General features: G+C 38.5%; 1 protein-coding gene across 3 annotated transcripts in view; it reads right to left on the bottom strand.

Moving 5' to 3' along the window:
* TRPS1 (transcriptional repressor GATA binding 1) overlaps nucleotides 1-21542 on the bottom strand; it is a 218203-nt gene that overhangs the window by 147190 nt on the left and 49471 nt on the right. For 2 of the 3 annotated variants that reach the window (XM_074808374.1, XM_074808465.1), the window contains exons 4-5: nucleotides 14879-16008; nucleotides 6408-7011 (exon numbers count right to left, since the gene is read on the bottom strand). In XM_074808374.1, coding sequence (XP_074664475.1) covers nucleotides 6408-7011; nucleotides 14879-16008 — 1734 coding nt within the window. The remainder of the gene's footprint in view (nucleotides 1-6407; nucleotides 7012-14878; nucleotides 16009-21542) is intronic. The other variant, XM_074808551.1, reaches the window with a different exon arrangement.

Here is a 21542-nt window from a genome sequence, read left to right as displayed (position 1 = left end):
TCGCCCAGCAAAGCCAAGCCCTGGTGCACGCATCCAGGTGACAATGGTGCGCTGCTCCTTCTCACTTCCACCAGTGCCAGCAAACCAAATACAGGACCAGAGAGAGCAAAAGAGAGGTTCTCCTACCCAAACTAGGAAGGTAATATAAAATTGAGTTAACTGCATCTGACACTGATTGTCAATCTGTTTGGCCACTTGGTTCAATACAAGAAAGCACTCTTTTGTTCTCATCTTCATTACTATCTCTCCCATCTGAATGAAGCAGCTTGTTTTAAATCAAGAAATATCTCGGTTCTCCTGGTTTGAATCATTGTTATTGATCATAGCAACTTCAATAAATCCTGCTGCTTACGCAGCGGCCCGGGGGCCTGTACCGATCTCCCCAGCCCTTTGTTCCACATACTGATTCACCTTTTCATCAAGGATTTTGACGTAGCTGCTGCCCTTTCGCATTATTACCACACCCCACCCAAATAATGATTTTATCATTTCATTCTCTTCTAAACCACATTTCGTAAAAGAGAGAAGAAAAAATAAATAAAAAATATGCACTGACTGGTAGGTAAACATGCATGAGGTGGGGTTGTCTCTCCACATGACAGACACACCCCACACACAAACCAGAAACATGCCTTTAATTGGGCAGGTTAACATTTTTCTAAAAGTTACTTTCTAGTCCTATCTGATCACTCTGTCAGATGAGTAATGCAAAACATTCAATTTCTCGTGGGTTTGGTTCCAGTAGTTACTAAAAGCAGCCAAGTACATGTTTGTTTCCAAACTACTTGAAACCTTCAGAAAGTTATTTTAGCTTCCTTCATGAGCCCTTTGCCAGCATGAGAATTTTACCTGCCTCAGTTTTGCACAGGAAACCCAAGGCTTAAAAACCCTTTCTCTTCAAGTCCTAACTTTATTTTCTAATTTTTCTTGTTGGAGGATTCTTGCCGTTTTCCAGGATGTAGTTATATTTTAAAAAAGTAGCCCACTGACTCCCCAGGCAGAGACTTGTGGAAACAGGTGCTTCTAAAAAAACTGAAAGACTTTGGCAGCTTTCTGACCTGACAGAGCTCTGTGCATTAGTAAGACACAGTGCCTGCTGAGTTCCCCTCAGCTAATTAGAGGACCCGTATGGCAATGAATGGCCTTGACTATAAATACTTCCTGAAAGATCTCTAACAGTCAGAGGAAATGGGAAAAAAATGAGATGCAGCTACAAGAGAGACTATTTCAGATGTTTCTTCTTTAAAGGGCTACTTTTTCTTTCCCAAAGTGGCTGAAGGATGAGATGTAGCATCCAGGACCTCCACCAACTTAAATATAAGATGTATGATACCATTATATTCATTAAATTTAATTCTGTAGATATACTATTAAGATGTTGCTGTCAAAAGGTGGTTGGAAGTGGGACACATTGCGAAAGCGCACAAAAACTCCCATCCATTACCCTGTAGTGACCACCGAAAAATCACATTTAAACCAAATTCCCACTCTGCGTGCTTGAACCTTCCAGTGCTGCTCCTTGTGCTCCTGCTAAAGGCAGCAGGAATACTTCCACCAACATCAAAGAGGCAGGCTTTACCTCAAAGGTATGTTATCCTTCTGGCCAAGAATTAAATGTTTAGAGAAGTCTTTTGGAAATCACAAAGGCTAGTTCAGCATTTCCACTGCTTTGCAGCTATCTGGCATCTAATTCTGTGGATAACAGGAGTCAGTACTTTATAACAGAAGAAATAATGTTTCACCACTAGGGATTGTGTCTGATATTTACTACACTGATATTAAATCAATTAGATGTAAATTTACTACATACCCACCAATTGCTTATTTTAAAATTAGCTCTGTCAATCAGCCACACAGGAGAATGCAAAACAGGGAGAGGGGATACAACTTTTTCTGATTTCCTGTCTCCCCCAGATTTAAAGCCATATAACCAGCAGAACACTATATGAAATATCAGAAGTGTAAATATCACAGACAAAAAGAAAATAACTCCTCTTAAAGTAAATGGAAACTTTCTTGAAATGTTGTGACTTCCTGTAGTGTGTAAACAGTCTGATCATACAGTGCAAAATAATCTCAATTTAATAGAGGAGGTGATTTTATCCTTTGCTCCATATAAAAAGCTCATAGCAAAGGTTAACATAACTTCAGTTAGATATGTAACATTACAGCCTGCAGTCTGCCTTTGATAAAAATCACCAGTACCTTTGCAATAATTTGACAATCTCTCTCTCTCTCTGACAAATCCCTCCGTTACCTGAATTATGATTAATACACAGGCATCTCCCTGTTGCCTTCAGGTCCATGTGGCACTGCAGGACACACTGACCTGTGCTGTTCTGCATATGCATCAGATAAACTATGATGTGAGGCACCAGTGTTTACCAATACCTTCAGGTGGGCTACCCAGGTCTGTGTACAGGTCTGAAGGCTCAGGCTGCAATTCCAATTTTGTGGAAAACTTTTTTCTTTAGTGTCCACACATACCAAAACAGGACACTTCATTTAAAATCAGTTTAGCAAAAAGTTCCTGCTGTCCAAGATCTGTGCTGTCAAAGCATTAAACAATCTGCCTGGCCTGGAGTCCACTGGCTGCCAATGTGCTACGCAAAAAAAGGAACATTTTTGCATCTCAATAGACCTTCCAGTATCAACAAATCTTTAAACTATAAAATCAGCTACTCTAAGGAAGAGCAGAAATAATGTCTACATTGTACCACGCTGAGGTACATTTTTTGTAATTCCCTTTTGCAAAACATACAGATTTGCTGTAAGTACAGCTGCTGGAAACATTGTAATAAGAAAAATAAATTAAAGCTACTCACAGAAGTGTACCAAGCCCCTGAGAAAGATTCTGTTACATACACACAGTTTGGAAGTGCTCTCAGGGAAAAAGATGCATCCACTGCCTATGTGTGTTTGCACACATGCAGAGTTCAAGCTATCACCACTGCACTATCCCCAGCTCCTGAAAGGTCACAAGTGATTCCGTCTTTTAGCTGCTAAAAAGGAAAGAAATCCTACCCTAATGACTCCCACAAATAATCTACTGTAGCACAGAGTCTGGGGAGGGAACATGTCCATCATGCATGGAAGGAATGCAAGAAAGCAGCATATAAATGGCTTACACAACATGCAAAGCTGAAAAACACTCCAAGTAATTTCCAAAAGTTTACAATTATCATGTAGGCATTAGGGATTCCTGTAAGCAATTGTAGATTTTCACCACTTTCCCAGCTGATCTGTATCATCTTTGATATTTTATTAAAGTGCTAATCACCCCTAAAGTCAGTATCTAGAAACCCACTTGCAGTTTTAACATCTATACGAAAAAATGTTAAAAACACAATCTCCCCTTTCCCTTCCCTGAGTCATAAGAGAACTAAATGAAAAGCACATAGTATTACTGCTACCGCCAAATCATTACAGATCATTTTTAATAAGCAGAACCACTTCACAAATACTGAATAGACAGTACAACCAAAGGGATGTGTTAGATTTTTTTTCAGTCCATTTCTCACACTGTTTATTCACTGAGTAATCACAAATTTTTGCCTTCCTCTGTCTCATACTTTGGGGGGAAAAAATGAAGGTGTCCACAGTAATTTTGTTATAGGTTTTGTTTCCTAGTCACCAGTAGCCCTGGGATACAGTACTGTGCATAAGCATTCATTATATCAGAAGTATGTATCGATTTAATGCTTTGCTTTTAGAAAGGCCCAACATTTAGCACCACATTAGCTATTTCTACTAGCTATTTCACATTAGAAAAACAAAGTTCTCCAAAAGTGGATAATCATGAGAGATTTATTTAACAATATCCAGTATTTTTTATTTAAGAGAATTGCAAAAATTAGCTTTTTTTAGAATGGAAGTTATTTTCTGAACAATATCTAATTCTATCTGGGCCAAATGAGCTTCCAGGCATACATATAACATATACGTATGTCAGATAATACCCGACACTAAGCTCCCACTGGTCAAGCTGACCATCACTTTGTCATCTTATTTTCTGGTTCCAGTACTGCATCCCATAACCCTGTCTACAGAAAACTAAATCAAGAGCAAAATAAAGGAGTTCAGTTTCTATGACCTTTTTCAGAGATCCAGGGGAATCGGGAATTAATACCACTCACAGAATGACACTCCTTCATCTTCAACCATCTCCTGTCCTTCAGACCACCCCTTACCTTCAAGATGTTTGAATTTTCACTATTCTCCTCTATCCATCAATAGTGATCAAATATGTATGATTAGGGACTCTGTTCAGCAGATTTAGTAAGTTAACCTCCTTTCCTTTTTTAAAAGTATTTCAAACTGACAAAGGCAACTTGCTTAATTCTCAAAGAAGAAAAGTGAAAATTAAAACATTGTAACTAAGGAAAAGACCCAGACAAACTAGTCCTTGGCACAACAGATTTCAAAGAGCAAAGTAGCTAAAGGTGTACACAAAATTAATTCCTCTTTGAAGGGTGTTGGTATGGTTTCACCAGTCAGTATAGACCTGATCTACTAATAAATCCTTTTATAAACCTTATAAAAGTTGGGTAGTACACTTTTAAAAATGCAAGGAACTAACTTATATACATTGTTAATACACAGAAATAAGATCTTTTTTTTCCCAGAAAACCATGGAAATTACAGGTACTTCACATTTCTGAATATTCAGAACTGATCAAAATATTTCCAAAGTGATAAAAATACTGATCTGAAAAAATCTATATATTAGTGCTTTTGTATAAGGACTTTTAAAAAGTGTCTGAAGTTATTTTTAGAAAGGGCATAAGAAGCAGCCAGTGTACAGTTTCCCCTTCTATACTCACCAATGGCTAAAACTGATAATATAATGGCCTTATCTTACCACTTACTAAGATTTTAGGCTCCATCTACCACTCAAATTTAGACCTTTAAACATGAAAATTATTTGTATTCTGATAACCCACAATATAAATGGCTCCTCTGGCCAGTATGTCTGTGCACTGCTAAGAACCACTACAAGAACTGAAGTTGGATGTAACTAGAATCATATGTACCACATGAATTCCACTGCTAGTCAGATATAAGTGTATATTTTTATACATATTTCCAAATGGAGGAGAGAAATACAATCCTGCCATTCACAGTGAGCACGTGGCCAGGTTTGCAACAGGGAACCTTCATACTGTAACTGCTTCTCATACACTTAAAATCTGACAATAACTAGTCATGACCTATAAAGTACGAAAGACTGTGGTCCCCCTAAATTGCATGCAGGCTTTAAGTGATAGACACATTATTTTATAATTAGAATAGCTGCAATATTTTTAAGACCACTAACTTCATTCAAAAAGAGCTTGTAAGACTTACATATGTATACAGAGACAGATATACCACGTACAATCTTAGCAGACCATGGAATAAAACATTTATCTTGCCTTTTTTCTCCTTCCGACTTGTTCACTCTTAAAGTAATGGACGTTATGGTTATAAATGTTCTTACTAAAGACAATAAAGAAAAATAGCTGATCATCACTCCCATTGTAGTGATACTTGTCTGCAGACTGACCACTCCTGTAGCAAGTTTCTAGAAGTTCAGATAGGGAGCAGCCCCTGAAAACACACAGCGATGACTCCAGTAGAAGGCACTTACATGTCTCCCTCTTCAGCTCCTCAGAATCTGAGAGCTTTTCTAACCTCAGATTTCTCTACAGCGGGAAAAGTATACCTTGATGGAAAGGGAAGTTCCTTATATATAGGTCTTTTTGTTTAAAAAAAAAGACAGAATATGAATTATTTGGTGTGACAAATATTCTCCTTTTCTTATCACCCAAGATCCTTCCTTTTCTCTTTTTTTCTTTTTTTCCTGCTTCCAAGGCAACCAGGCAAGTGTCAAAATTGATACATAATTATGTTGCTTTCCAAAAAAGAGGTTACTTTTTATTAATATTTAACTCAGGTTTCATATTCTTAGATATTTAATAATGTGAAATCTTGCTTAAGTGTGAACTGTCACACCACCACAAAATTTAAGAGGTGATTAGTTGTTTTAGTGTAACAGATGTGCAGCCTTCTGGGGTTCTAAACCTTGCTTCTTCAAATGCATCATCAACCTGCACAATTAGCAGGAATGATTAAACAAAATTCAATCACCAGAGCTAAATAGCAAAAGCAGAAGCACTTGCTTACTAATACTACATCAATATATACATTGTTTTATGCAAACACTTTAGAACATTTACCTGCCAGTTTAGCTCTACAAGTTCGAGTCTTTCAGTCTTCCCTTGGTTTGTTTTTTTTTTTCCGTGCATGAAGAAAAACCCAACCCCATTACTGTGGAACTGAAGAAATTATTTGCATGCCTAATTAAACATAACATACACGTAATCATAAAAAGTGAGAGGGAAAAAAAAAAAAAGAGAGCTTCCTACCCGTAGTAAGGACTGGGATTCATCCTTTGCCTTGCTGTCCCCGGATCCAGGGTAGGGCTGGGTGAGCTGTCCGGCTTTCTCCGTTGCTCCGGCTGGCACACCCTGCAGGAAGCCCTTGCTCTCCACCGCCAAGCCGTAAATGGGCCGCGCAAGATGGGCAGCTTCTACGTTTGGACTATCCCTTAAAGGCTTTGGCTGCTCTTGGCCAACAGACACTGGGGTCAATAAGCCTAGACTAGTCTGTGTGTATGATGGGCTCCCCCTCAAAATGTCAGTTCCTCTCCAAGACACGTTGCGAAGATCATCACTGGGACTATCAGTCCAACCTTTCTCCTTGAGCACTTCCTTATCTTCTATCTTTTCCCTCTTCACTATGCTGTCAGATATGGGCTCCCCCATTTTGGAGTCTGGATTAATCAGACTGTAGACCTTAAGGTCAATTTTTGGCTCCTCCTTGATAGACGAAACGCCATGACTGTCCTCCCCATTGGCTGTAGTGACGTCCATCTCCTGACAATGCACAGTGTTGAAGTGCTCTAGTAGTGACTGAGTGTCAAGAGCTGTGAAGCTGCACTGACGGCATTTGTAGCAGTTGTGTACTCTCCTGGAAGAAAACGAGAAGTGTATTAACATGAGAGTCTCCCCTTGGCCTTCCCTCTCACAGCGGTTTTGCCTACCAAGATGAAGAAGATAAATAGAACTTACAGCATGATTACCTCTAAATAAAGCAAGCAGGTTTACTTTGGTGTCTTACACAATATGGGAAAAATCCTGGTGTTTTTTCCCCGCACACCTTGCAATGGCCTCCTATCATTCATTCACACTCCACTGCGTTATTCTAAACTTCATACAATTTTCAATGGGATTTTGTGTTTTTAACTCTTCAGTTTGCTGCAACACACTTTTCACTTTCTATTGTGGTAGAAACACTGAAGTAACACTATTTTTCAACCAAAATCAAATAGTTCGAAGAGGATAGTTTGTATAAAAAAAACACTTGTATAATACAGATCTATGCTAAAAAGTTAAAATGTTTAAAAAAATTCCTTTGATTTCCACCATTTTCATATACTTTTGGTTGACAAAGATGATTTGGAATGGAGCTCTGGTTAACTTACAGAGAAGAACACGCTAGAGGACAGAAGGTTGTACACAACAGACAATACTTATTTGTTCTCTATGGACATTTTAACACAACTTTAAAAGATGCTGCTCTGAAGAAAAGGCAAAATAGTTGGCTGCGTCACTACAAACTGTGTTTTCCTGTCACATACAGAAATGCTTGGGTACAAGCTGTGGAGCAGTGTGGAATAACACGCCTTCCTGTTTTTATTCTAAAAGCCTATATAAAGTACTGCATTACTAAATTATGTAAAGCATATGTTGCTACATGAGAACAACATGTTATCCATTTACTATATCTATCATAGGAACAGAACACTGTTTATGAGCTCTGTAACGCCATTATGAATAATTGTTTATAGCACAGGAGCGGTCAGACTCCTCCATCAGGCTTTGGGCCCCGCTGCACCCGACATCGTACCAGTGCAGAGTAAAATACCATCCCTACCCTTCATCAGAAATCTGCCTCACTCTGCGAAAGCTTCTCCCTACAGACACACTCACACATCCACACCCCAGGCATTCAGAGTCACAGCAGCGTCTTCAGCCAAGCTAAAAAACGAGCCTTTCGCTATCCACACAGGACAAAACTTGTATGAGAAATCTGTTACTGCCCTGACAACTCCAATTGTTAGAATTAATTCTTCAGAGGCCAAATCTTAGTCTCAGTGAAGTCGATGGCAAAACTCCCATCGACTTCAGTAAGAGCAGGATTTGGCTTTTGGTGCATCTATAGAACTGGAATGATACACAAAATGTCCCTTTTAGAGTATGATAGTTTAGAAGGGACAACTTGCCAAACTTACTAAACCCCCTTGTCTTCCTTCTTTCCTTTTGTTGGAAAAGCAAACCATATGTTATTTATACTGTCTGATTTTCTTGCAATTGTGTCAGCAAGTAGACATGAGTACACATTCAGATTCAAGCTTTTTAGCCCTTGTGAAATATCAGTTTTCTTTTTGTCATTTTCCGTATTTATATTCATTTTAAGGGACTAGATGGGCTTGTTCAGTTATGCAAAAAATAGAGGCAGGTATTCTCCACGCAGCCTTATGGCAACAAAATCTACTTGTGGGAGAGCAAGCTGTGGGTTAAAATCCTGTTCTGGCTGTGTTCCTTTTTCTTCATTCTACAATTGTGTTTTATTAAAATCAGCTTGTCTCTCAATGCGACACTAATATATTCTCTCTTGCAACTTAATTCTTTTCTAAACCGAGCTAAATTCTCTTCTGAACGAAAAAAAAAAAAAAAGAGAGAGTGCTATCTGATCAAAACCATTTTATAAATACAAAAAGCCAAGTTATAAAGAGGGTCAGCCCTGTAAAGGTGGGATACCATCAGGGAAGTCCAAGTTAGACAGGGGCTAGTTATCTTAAAAGCCAAGTTAAACAAGACACTGTTTGGGGCTAATGGCTCAACCACATACACTCCCCATGTGAAAGTTTATCAATCCTTTGGGAGGCTACTTAGTCCTAAGTGTCTCTTGTTTAACTTGGCTATTTCAATAGCTAACCCCCTTTCCTAACTTGGCTCTCATCTACAGATCTCACACCTCCAAACAGCTGATCTTTTTCTGCCTAACTTGTCTTTTTTTTCCCCCCCTTCTACACTGGCTAAATGTTTTTGATCAGGAGCAGTATACACCACAGGAGTGGTACCACACTTCTGAGGCCACAAATAAATGCTGTATATTACATGCAGTTGTAACTACATGGCTGAGGCCCAGCTACAATCACCTTTATTATGTTAAAGGTTTGTTCATTTAAATTATTTATAAGTGATTCATAGAGTCATACAAGCATTCCTTCATTTTTCTGTGAGACCGTGATAGGCACTGTGATGTGGAGAAGATGAGAACTGATTTAGGTAGACAGTAACCCAACAGGCTTTTTTTTTTTCCAAGACATATGTTTTTCTAGTATGCATTAAAAAGTAATCTCTGCCATCGACATTATAAATCTTCGTATTTCACATGGGTTTGTCCTGTATATTATTCTATCCCCAAGCTCCAAAAAGTAAGCTAAAGTTTGGAATTGCCCAGTATAAGTCACAGTCTCAAATAATAAAATAATAATCATCATCTATTAGAGAACTTTTGAAAGTTGGAAACATTATTTCCCAGAACAAGGCATAAAAAGAAAACGTTTTCATCTCTGTTTTCACCTCACGTCGATAGCAACCAAGGAACCAAGTTGGCAATGTTTGATTTCTTTTTATACTAGAACTTAAACCTACCCCATATTTGTAAAGGCCCAAGTTACTCCCAGATTTGTGCACAAAGCTCCTCAAAGCTAAGCAACAAATTTTAAAAGATTCCAATTTGCAAAGTACACAATAAGCACTCCCATGCATTACCTGAAGGTTACACTTCACAGCTAAACCACAGTTGTACCATCTGAAACTCTGAATTCATCAGGTGCAATACAGTGTATTGGTATACACCAATGATCAAAGGAGAGTCATTTGAGGAAAATCTCAGTATGGAAAAAAGCAATGTAAATGAAGAGGGAAGTAGCATTCTCCGTTGTGTGATCTTGCTTATATGCTCAAGCAAACTAACAGCAGGTTCAAGCCATGAACTCGCATTATCTTCAACATGGCATTGGGATGGCAACGTCATCCCACCCGTTGATGTCACTTCGCATTATTATTTTCACTACAAAATAAATCAAAGACCTGATTATTCATGGACATTAAAACATTTATGGCCCAATCCCAAGATTAAATGTCAAAGAATTCAGGCCAAACCTTTGCTGCACTGTTACATTCTGGTAACTTACTAAAATCCTGTAATTATTTATATGTACCAAAATGTACTTGAATTGGGTGCTATAAAATACAAGGATTTTCCCTTGCAAAATCTTGAAGTTGCAGAGAATAGATGGGGTTTTTTTGATGGATTTAATATTCTTTACTTGAGCTTTCTAATAGGCTGTGATACTCCTGACACTAGTCAGTTCTTAATTAAGTCTTGTTGACATACTCCTAACTAGTCTGAAGTATTACAAAACACCATCCTCTACAAAACAAGTAATTTTTTTTTTAATTACCTGAAGACATTCCTAGGCTCTAGGGCATAGAAAATATTCTGGATGAAGGTACAGCTGTCATATCACTTCATTTTTTTGCATGTTTTGAATTTCATTATGAATATAATAATTACTACTATTTCTCATGAAGAAACAGGCTTATAAGAAAGTTTACTTTTGGGATGGGTGCTGCACTTGGACTTGTGGGGAGCGGAAAATATTCAGTGCGCAAAGCAAGCAAGAAAATTCAGCAGAGTCAGAAAGGAGAGGAAAACGGGCAGAGTGGAGAGCAAGGCAGAGGTGAAAGGAGAGCAAACGCCATTGGCAAGAGCAAACAAGTTCAGAGCAGTGAATTAAGGAGTCAGGAGGATGGAAAAGGTCCTCGCAGCTGCTGCCACTGTTCAATGAGTGAAGGCTCCTGCTCTGCTGAAAAACCACAAGCTGATGGGCCTCAATTTACACTTTTGCCCTTGGTTGGCTTCTCTGTGGAGTGTCCCAAAGGCTCCACATTTGCATAATATGCAGGTCTTAAGAGCCTTCTCCAACCTTTGCTGCCTGACAGTGCGCGAGGGCAGCCCTGACACCCCTGTCCCCGATGGACAGTCCTGGCACTGGGGAGGCATGAGCCCTGAGTATCCCTCTACCCCTTTACCCCTCTACCCCATTTATCTGTAAGAGGTAAGGAATTATTTAATTTGAATTAACTCAAAATTCATTTCAAAAGAGAAGCCTATATAACTTCTGTCATCCACATTTTCAGAATAATTTATTAGAAAAATTATTCTACACATTGCCAAAGCTTGTATTTCATGTGAGTTTATTTTCATTTATATTTTGCAGTTGTTTAATGAATCACTACCCTATTTTTTATTTAAAAGAAGTTTAGAGCATTTTTCAGCATAGCACTTTTAATTACTACTAGCACTATCAAATGCTTTCTGTCAATGACTTTTTTGACAAATAAGGATTTACAAGAAAAATTCTGATTTTTGCCAGAATGAGAAAATGCATTGTTTTCCCACATTTTTTAGCAAAATAAAAAAACCCACACACTTCCATAAGAAGCCTCTTTCATTCTGAATAAAAAAAATAAAATTTAAAAAATAATTATTTTGGAGCAAGCAGGAAAATAATCTCTAGACTAAGTGATCCGACATGCAAAATTTCCCCAAATACTCGGTATGATTTTTATCTAAATTGCAAGTGTTGGCATCTTTTAGCTCATCAGAATACCAGACAGTTTTGAGGAAAAATTAAGCTTCACAATGAACATGAAGAGTACCTGATTCCTCAGAGGTAATGGAAAATGAGTAGCAGCAGAATTAGTAGAAAATGGAGGCAAATAAACCTTCTGGGGATTTATTTGAGTAAGCACATTTTAGTGAGGTTTAAATACAAGTAAACAACTGCAATGTGACTCATTAACTTCAAATTTAACTGAACAGCTCTCAAATAATCATGTCAAGAAATACTGAATGAGCATTAAAGTCTAAGTATACGTTTCTGTAGACAGAAAACTTGGAAAGAACCACTCTGCAAATTCTAATACTGTTCCAATTACATGGCTGAAAAGGAATAATATTGGGACATAGAAAATTTTTTAGCTAGCAGACATAGTAAAATTACAGATGTAGAGCCAAAAGGAAACAAAATAAAAAAGACAATAAATTAAGCATGCTGTTCAGGCATATGACTCAAAAAACAAAATTATGAAAAACGCAGACAAAAAATACATGAACTAAAATATGTAGGTAGTGTCTAAAGCCAGCTTTGATACTCACTGATTAGCAAGGGTAAACTTAAATATGTAAACAGCAGAACACTTTCTGCCACCACATTAATGCTTAGTATTATGCTTACCATTAGAATCCATTCAGCTCCTTATTATATAAATGGACAGGTTTTATATATATGTGCATGTATAGCATTTTAAATACATTGGAAATACATAACATGTGGCATAACAGCTTTATTGAGACAAACTCTGATGAAGCCACAGAGACGGCCAGCTAGGATGTGAGATGACTCCGCATCAGCATGTTTCTCCATGTCACATAACTCCCTAAACACTACTATTTTATGGAAGTTCTATTTTTTTAAATCTGAACTATTCTGTACATTTCGTTCATAAAATACAAAAAGGGAAAGCTAATGCATATCCAGTACATACAAAACTTCTATTAAAAAAAAAGGGCCTGATAACAATAATAAAAATAGAAGCTATAATGCCCCAGAAGTCTCCTTTTCCATTTGTTTTAGTTTGATAGTGTGAAAACCATAAAAACTAGGTTAGGCATAGAACAGCCATGAAACCTGCTGGTGTTTGCCATTACAGAGCACCTACCACAAACTGAAGTAACTTCTGTGATTTCAAATAAGATGCACAGTGGGGGAAAACAGCAGCAGTACATGGAGAAAAGAAACAAAACTCAAATTAAAAAGGGGGGATGGCAGGAGAAAGGAAAAAAAGTTGGCAGTTACAGAGATGTTGTACTTTGCTTTAATTACACAACATCCTCAGAGTACTCAATAATGTTGTAGACTGAAGACTTAAAAAACCACATTGTTCAAGGGTCTTAAACAGAATAGACTAATTTTAGACAAACAAGTTGAGATTCGAGCACTTAAGTGCATCTCTTAATTTTCCAAAGTGAAGTTCCCTGTGACAACTGCCAGAGCCACAGAGTGCTGGGCCCTCCGAAGAAGAAGCTACTGCTACCTTGTCTCAGACTTAGCACTTAATTTTGGAAGTCATGGTTTCTCCTTTCTTTGGGAAAGAGGATTTTAACTAGGCGTGCTTGTTAAAACTTAAAATTACCAGCTGCAGCAAAACAGAAGTGGTTTTTTCAGTCAAGGAGCCATTTCAATCTTCCAGTTATTTAACCACTAAAAAAAGATTGTGCCATGCCCCAGCGGCAGACAAAGTGCTGCCTATGGAGTTCTACAGCATGGCTCAAAGCTGCTATAATAATGCTTGGAACTTAGATACCACTTTTCATCTTCAAAGCAGTTTACAAACATTAACTAATTAATCCGCACAACATCCCTCAGGCCCACTTGGATCAAAAATGGGGCACTGCATGCTGGGACCTGAATGCTCCGTGGGCCCTAGCTCCAAATTAAAGATGAGCAATCTGCTCCTTCTTTTTTTTTTTTTTTTTTTAAATAGACTCCTGATACACTGCCAATGCAGCCCTCTGTTGGGCAACATTTGGATGCCCCCAGCTTTAATCTCTATTAAAGTATCATGCCCCAGTCTGCCTTTGTTAATTTTGGATGTCTTGGAATCTATTAAACATGGCACAGTTTCTTGAGCTTTTAACAAAGCTTTAGCTTTGAAAATGCATCTTCTTTTGTCTTCATTCTAGCTGGCTTCCATGCAAAGATCTTTTAGATGAGATAGATACTGAGTTTTCCGTTGTTGTTGACGCATTAGCCTTAACTATTAACATATTCAGCATGATTTTCTAATATTTAACATTGCTTTTGCAGCGGCACACAACTGTTGCTCTTTACAAAGCCTAAGAGCCAGCTCCTCCTCTGATGTAAACTGGACTGCCAGTTTACAACAGCCCAGGAACTGACCCAAGAAGTTTAGCAGGGAGTTGGCTGCCACTATGACATTGTGTCAGACTGAGTCAGGAGACTGGCTGCGTCCACCTCCAAATAGGAACATTAGCATTTAAAATAAATAGAATGACACTGTAAACCAGCAACACAAAAATAAGCATCTGCAAAAGGATCTTAGGGGATGACATCAACAGACAAAAGAGTGTCTGCTCCCAGTGTGAAACCAACACCAAAACAGCAGTGGAATGCTCTTAATCTAATTATTGCGTTGCTGGACTTGGGAATGGAAAACACTACAAAAAGGTAGTACATTGAAGCACTGTTACGGAGCATGAAAGGATTCATAGTCTATCTTGGAAAGTAAAGCCATTTGTGTTCCCCTACTGAATGAAGATGCCAGCTTTCTGGTAAAAAGCCTAAACTAAAATAGCACCTAAAAGATTCTGGGTGGAAAATAGTTGACCAAACCTCAAATATGCTGGAAATTCTGCATCTGTACACAAATCCAAATCTCACTCTTCTTTGCACAGGTTTAAATGTATAATTAAATCCACCAACTTAGCTGGTGGTTTTCCAAAACAAAGTGGATGTTGGATTGGACTCTGGCTGTAAAGATTTGTATCTATACGCATTCATATTTTGATTTCCAGTTTCCTCAAATGTGTGGGGAATGGTGACATTTAATTAAGGAACTAAGGGAGGGCTGTTTGTTTGGGTTCCTATCATTAATCATTTGAAACGTCACTGTACCTGTAGTGTCGGGAAATCTCTTCTTCCACCTGGGTGGTAAAGTCACATTTGGTACATGAGTGTTCTTTGTTCTCCTTGAGCATCAGCGGCCCCTCTGCCCCTGGCAGGGCGTTTGTTTCTGGTTTGACATCAGATGCTTGGGCTTCGTGTGCATTCTCATAGTGGAGCAGGAGAACGTCCACGTCGGGAGTGGAGAATGAGCACTGATGGCACTGGTGTTTGACTCTAGAGCTTCCTGTCACCCCTGGAGACAGGTGCAAAAGCAAGAGAGCACAGTGGGAACAATTACTTTTTCTGCAAGCAAATGGATAAGTAATTTCTCCAAGGTGCTTTTCTGGGCTGCAGAGGCCTCGGGGACAGAACTGACAGTGCTTAATGGTACATTTATGAATGTTGTGTAGCTGCTGATAGTGACGGAGAAGTGGGCCCACCACTATTACATCTGGGCCATGGCTCTTTGAGTACCTAAAGTCACAGAACTGACAGTTGTAGCTTGTCACCATGCTGTCCTCTGCTCCTTTGCTAGTCAAGTCTTTCTTTTTTGCCACACTCGCACCCTTTTCTGTCTTTGTCACTAACTCCCCATCTGCATTTTTGGCTAGATCATTCTGGTTAATGACAGATCCCCTAGAAAGCTTATCATTCAGATCTGGGTGAAGGCTTCCTGCCTGGCTTCCCCCATGCTGTTTGCTGTAATGTTCTAATAGTTTCAATGAGCTGGACGATTCACAGCTGAAACTGCAAAATTTACACCAGTAGTAACTGGTTGTATCGGTACCATTTTGTCTAGAGGAATCTATTGGCTTGATGGGCACCGAATATCCAACTGGTGTATCATCTCCTGCTTTTACAGTGATTCTGTCTTGCCACTTCCCCAAGTCTCCAGAATCACATGGTCGAAGAGTAGGACTGGATTTATTGGAGTTTTTCTCTGAAGTTTTACCAGAATCAGAGGAGGGAAGGGCTGCTTTCATTTTGTTTGGGTGAGTCTGTAAGAAGTGTTGCTCTAGTTCAGTGGAGGAGTTGCCCATGTAGGTGAAATTGCAGAATTTGCAGCGGAAGTACTTGGTGTTGCCTTGGCAATCTGGAGTTTTCCGCCCAATTCCAATAAAGGTCCCACCTAAAGTAACCTGTGAATAAAGAATAAGCTCATTTTAGCTCCACTTTCTATTTATTTAAATAGCAAGGAAAGAAAATAAAATTTAAAGAAGAGAAATAAAGAGCAATTAATTCATAAGACTCTTTCATTAACCATCATCACCATTTTAATTTGTACTAACATAGTAAGATATCCTACATATACTCTCACGTATTTAGCATTTGTTACTAAAGATTTTGAAATGTTTCATATAGCTGAATATATTTTCCATATGAATAATAAATATATTTATTTGGGGAAACTGAGGCACACATATACAACATGATCTTAACTCAACAGTACTCCGATAGGACTATTCCTTCCTTCATTAAATCACTAAATCATGTCATTGATAGAAGATCCAATAATCAGTTCCCATATTCCTGAACCCTTTGACAGGAGACTTTGCTGGGACTCTATACCAGGTGTGGAACAAAAGAATGGGCCCTCAGTCTTTTTCTTTCAATATACTTACATGTTTTAATCATATTGATGCTTAACAGTCCAAGATAATTGCTTTCTAAATATGAGCAAACAAAAATTAGATTTGAAATAACAAATTCAGTTTGCTGGGTCAGAGTATGACCAATTGGTATAAAGATCGTTCCTACAGGAGTATCCAGTATCCACCAGGATGCCTTTTATCATTGCCATAGTGCCTGATGTCTGAAATGAAATGCCGTTTTCTCAATGATTACTCAGTGCAGACATTCTCCAAAGAAATCTGTTCCTCTCATGCACAGAGCTCAATTTAGTAAAACAAGGATGGAAAAACTACAGTAGAAAAATCGCATGTGGCAAAGAAACCTACCACACCCAAGTCCATGACATCAGTAATTAAAAAAAAAGGTAGGTCTACTTAGCTTTCTCATGATGTCTGAGCAAAATGGTCTGCAGGAGGGAAACAAGGCTTCCAGGGCTTATGTTATTAAACCCTGTGTTCTCATAGCAGGCAGGCCTGCCCTTCCCAGGAGTGCACCACACCTGCCCGTGACATCAGGGGGAGATTTGCTGCTCCTGTACAACTGGTTTGAAGGCCAAAGAAAGAATCTCCTGACAAAAATGTCACCATTGCTCTACATCTTTTCCTGAATAGTTAATAGTGTACAGCATCCAGAAGATAATTCCTCTTTACACCCAAAATCCAGAGACATCTACTCCTTTGCCATCATCCACTCTACACCACTACATCAAGAACATGGGTGGAAGCTTCCTTGTGCCACGTTCTCAATTTTTACACCCAAGAGATGCCTTACAGGGAATATAAAATTTCCACACAGAGTCTGATTTCCATTCCCCCAACCAGTACGTGTATTACTAAATTTCTGCAGGATTCGGTTGTAATGCGTTAGGCAAATGGTGTAATTATTTTTCCTCTCCTCCTCAACAGCTGTGCCACAAAGAAAACATGTGATCACTGCTCATTCAGTATCACACCATACGGAAAGACTCAGACATACAGAGAACATGAAATGTAAACATTTTAAAATGCATATAATATAAATGCCTTTTAGCCATTTAGCTCAGAGAATGAGATGCTATCCTTTGTATCCCATCAGAATTGAACATGCATAGTGAGTCAATGAGTTGCTAAAACATGATATAATGAGCTGCTGCTATTCAGCCTCCAATTTCTTTTTTTTTTTTTTTTAAAGAAAGCAGAATTCCCATGCGCTGATTAAAACTCTTCTTAAATAAACTGAAAATTGCTTTCTGTTTGTTAAGGAAACATATCTCATTAGGCAATGGTGAGTCGGGCTGCCAAATAGCTAGGTCTTAGCTGTAATAACATTTTCACTTAAACTGGGGCTCCAAGGTCTGGTATCAAGTTATGAATTTGGTTTTGAAGGGGTTCTTTGGAAGAGGGATGTTTTAACAGATCTTCTGTACTGCAGAAGATAGCTCTTTTATTCATTTTATGGCAAGCAAGAACTGGAGACAAAGCCACATTGAGCCTGATCCACTAACAACAGTAGGATTTGGGCCTGCTCCACAGTATCTGGCACTTCAGGTCTCCATTCACTGCATTATTTCAACGTTCAAAGTTCAATGGTGTTGAAAGACAACTTAAAGAAAGCACTGATGGAATTATGGTAAACAGAAAATAACAGCAGCTTGCTGCACGATTACGTAAGTTGCAAGGTGATCTGGTTTTGCTCATTTAATTAGATACTTATGTTTGTTCTATGCATGCACAGAAAACTGGCCAAAACACTTTACCTTAAGTGGCTTTAATGAGTAAATACATCCATTACTCTCAGCTGCCCGTTCACAGAGTCTACAGATAACAAACCTATTTTGCAGACACCAGTTAGAAACCCTGAGTGACAATAATCTCAGCTGCTGTTCATTGCTAATTACTTTTATTTCTGAACACTGGAAAAACATAGTAGCAGTAGTAGCATTTCATACAATGGACTGTAAATCACATAATTTCTGTAACTTGTGTTAATCCTGCTTAGTGGCCTACATAGCAAATTTGTGTCCCATGCTAATATATCCTTCTCTGCATCACAAGAGGATAAAATAGAACTAAGTATTCTCACACTATTTGTGTTAACCTCTTGCAGTGGGGACACACACAATCTTTTCAGCACTGGAATGTAACTGATTACCAATGACTGGGTTGGCATTTCCCTGACTACCCTGACACAATTCAAAATAATGCGTCCTAGTAGGACAGCATGTACGTGAAAGGTAACACAGGGTCATCTTAATGTTATTACACTTAGCCATTTTTCACACGTAACAAAATCTACTCAAAGCCTCCCTGGAGGTCATCAGGTAAAGAGAACTGAAGGAACTGGTTTCCATGAAAAGAGGTTGGGAGAAACACTTGAAGTGATGGTATAAACTGAAGCTGTTTCAGCTTTCAGCCAGTGAAATCTGGAAGAAGCCTACACATTTGCAGAACTGTTTGGATTCATGCACTCTGCTCAAGTCTTGACTTGACTTTCAGATTTTTCAGTTATGTATTGTACCTCTATGTACAGGCACTAAACTCCTTCATGAGGTATATAATTGTCCTTAACATCCTGCTCTCTCTGACCTGCCCCAGAAAGAGGAAAAATAACGGAGAAAGACAAGGAGAAAGGGGGAAAAAATAATATATATATATACACCCCCTAGAAATCAATATCCACATTTCTGTATGGTATCAGAAGTGATAGCTTCTCATATTTATTCCCCTATTTCATTTCGATCCCAGCAAAACCTACTTCCCTGCTTTGCCCTGACACAGAAGACACTTGTCCCCAACATAAAGCAGAAACTAAACGAAAGCAATGATAACACTCTGCAATTCTATTACAGCAGTGGAGCTCGAAGTACCAGCTGACATAATGAGTGTCAGTCACAAGTACAGGTACAGCTTCCACTAGAAATGTAAGAGCACCTATCAACAGTTCCCTCAATAAGCACAGAGGAAAATTAATCTTCACAATTCTCTTTTTAAAGGGAACCTAACATACAAGGCATCTGTTTGGACTGTGGAAACCTGATTTAGTTCTTTCCTTCACAGTCACTTGCTTGTGAGACCTTGGGATTATCACTTACTCCTTCAGCACCTCAATTATAGCAATATGGTTGGTATTATTATGATGTATAGAGAAAGACAGCTATTAGAATGAGTTCTCCATTATTGCGTTTGAGATGGTTACACTGATATTCTTCAAAAATTGCTCTTCAAAGCCATGTCTCAGTCTGGGACTAAATTTGAAATATATTTCACAGTAAGACTCCCTGAAACTCAAACTCTTAATTGTTAAATTCATTCATTAACGGGAAAAATTATCAAAATCTAAAAGACTGGGAAATAACTTACCACAAGGATTGAAGTTCATGCATTAATACAACTAAGGTAACCTATCTCCTCATACACAATGCACATTTCCAAAAATAGCCAGAAAGAGGAGAAAAGATAACATGATAATTGACAGTGTTTCAAGAGGTACTTTCTAAAGCGTGTTGCCAAGTACTTCCACAAAACTGTGTAATTGCACTATACATTTCCAACAGATATGTCTATATTACCTTAATTAGTCAGACTGAAAACAATTATTTCATGGAATAGATGGACTTGAGCAAGGAAGGTACTTTCAGGTTTTTTTAAACAGTGTCTTTGATATTTAATCTGCCCTTGATCTAAATGCTACCCACCAAATGCTTTCCCACCTCCTTTTCGAAGTTCAATCCTAAATTTTATTACACCAAAGCAGTTTACAAATACTGCTTACAGAAAATGAAAAGAATTACCAAGGAAGACAAAGTCTGCCAGCTCCTGTAATCGTAAGTTTCATGAAGAAAATTCTACCAGACAAAACTAGTGGCCTATATCCACATAAGACACTCAACCGCACAGTTTACACGCACAGGGTAAAGCTGTCTTTGACCCCTGGCTTCTTCTGCAACTACTGATTATAAACTAGACTGACCATCTGCACTGGAACATCAAACGTTAATAAATCTTTTTTTTGATTACCTAGGTTACATCTTTGGCTAATCAGGAGGTGAAAGGCTCCAGATCCCTTACCAATCTCGTGAGCCATCCAGTCTGCCTTTGCCAATTACTCTTAATCTTCTAATCCTAAAATATTTTCTAATGCTCTTGTGTATTCATTTGCTTTGTGCAATATAGCATCCAGAACATTTTAACCATCCCACATTTATTAAGTTCTTCATGTCGTGCAGGCCAGAACAGATTCCTGGCTTTCATGCAAATTTGTGTAACACCACCCAGTTCTCCAACCTCCACTATGGAGAACTCACTCCCTCTCACTCACTCGCTCTCTGCCTGTAAAACTAGGAGAATCTTCAGAGTATGTTCTTAAAACTATTTATCATACTATGATTAATTTATAGGTAGACAGAACTACGTTGCACAAGTGAGACAAAGACTCAGGGCGAACTCCTGGCTTTCTGGGCTATTTGTACTCACCAAAACAAGAAAGCAAACTATTGGGTCACATCCATTCAAGATGAGTGTATTCTTCTCGAGATTTGTTCTGTTGCCATTGAAGACGGTACAGTTTTTGACATTAGAATTTAAAAGGTATTTTTAAAACAAAGACTGTGACAGAAGAATAACAGGGCTTAAATTAAGGTCAGGAGACCAGATGTGCAAAACCAACAAAAGTAAGGAACACATAATCAAGACTTTCATTTGCCAGCTAATGTTAGTAGACTAATATCTAGCACCTAAAAGAAGCACCACCCCTTCTATTCTTTCTCTAGATAAAATTACCAGACAGTGCCTTGGCTACTGTAAACTCCCACAGCTTCACAGACTTCCGAGGCAAACTTGCCCTGATTTACACCAGAAGAAAACCTAGCTGCCTTCCTTCCTTCCCAGCAACTGTTATTTTTTGAGCTCTCATCATTTCTGTGGGCTAGCTTAACAGTCTATTTAAATATATCTGTGACTATTACTAGTCTCACCAACTTTCTTCATTAAACTCTCTTCAAGCACTACCAGATATCCCCAACATAAAGATGAGGAATACTAACACATAAACAACTTTGCCTTGA

This window comes from Strix aluco, chromosome 1, assembly GCF_031877795.1.
Source record: "Strix aluco isolate bStrAlu1 chromosome 1, bStrAlu1.hap1, whole genome shotgun sequence".
Classification (NCBI taxonomy): Eukaryota; Metazoa; Chordata; class Aves; order Strigiformes; family Strigidae; genus Strix; species Strix aluco.
The sequence above is the reverse complement of the archived record's forward strand: the minus strand, read 5'-3'. Positions and strand labels throughout refer to the sequence as shown.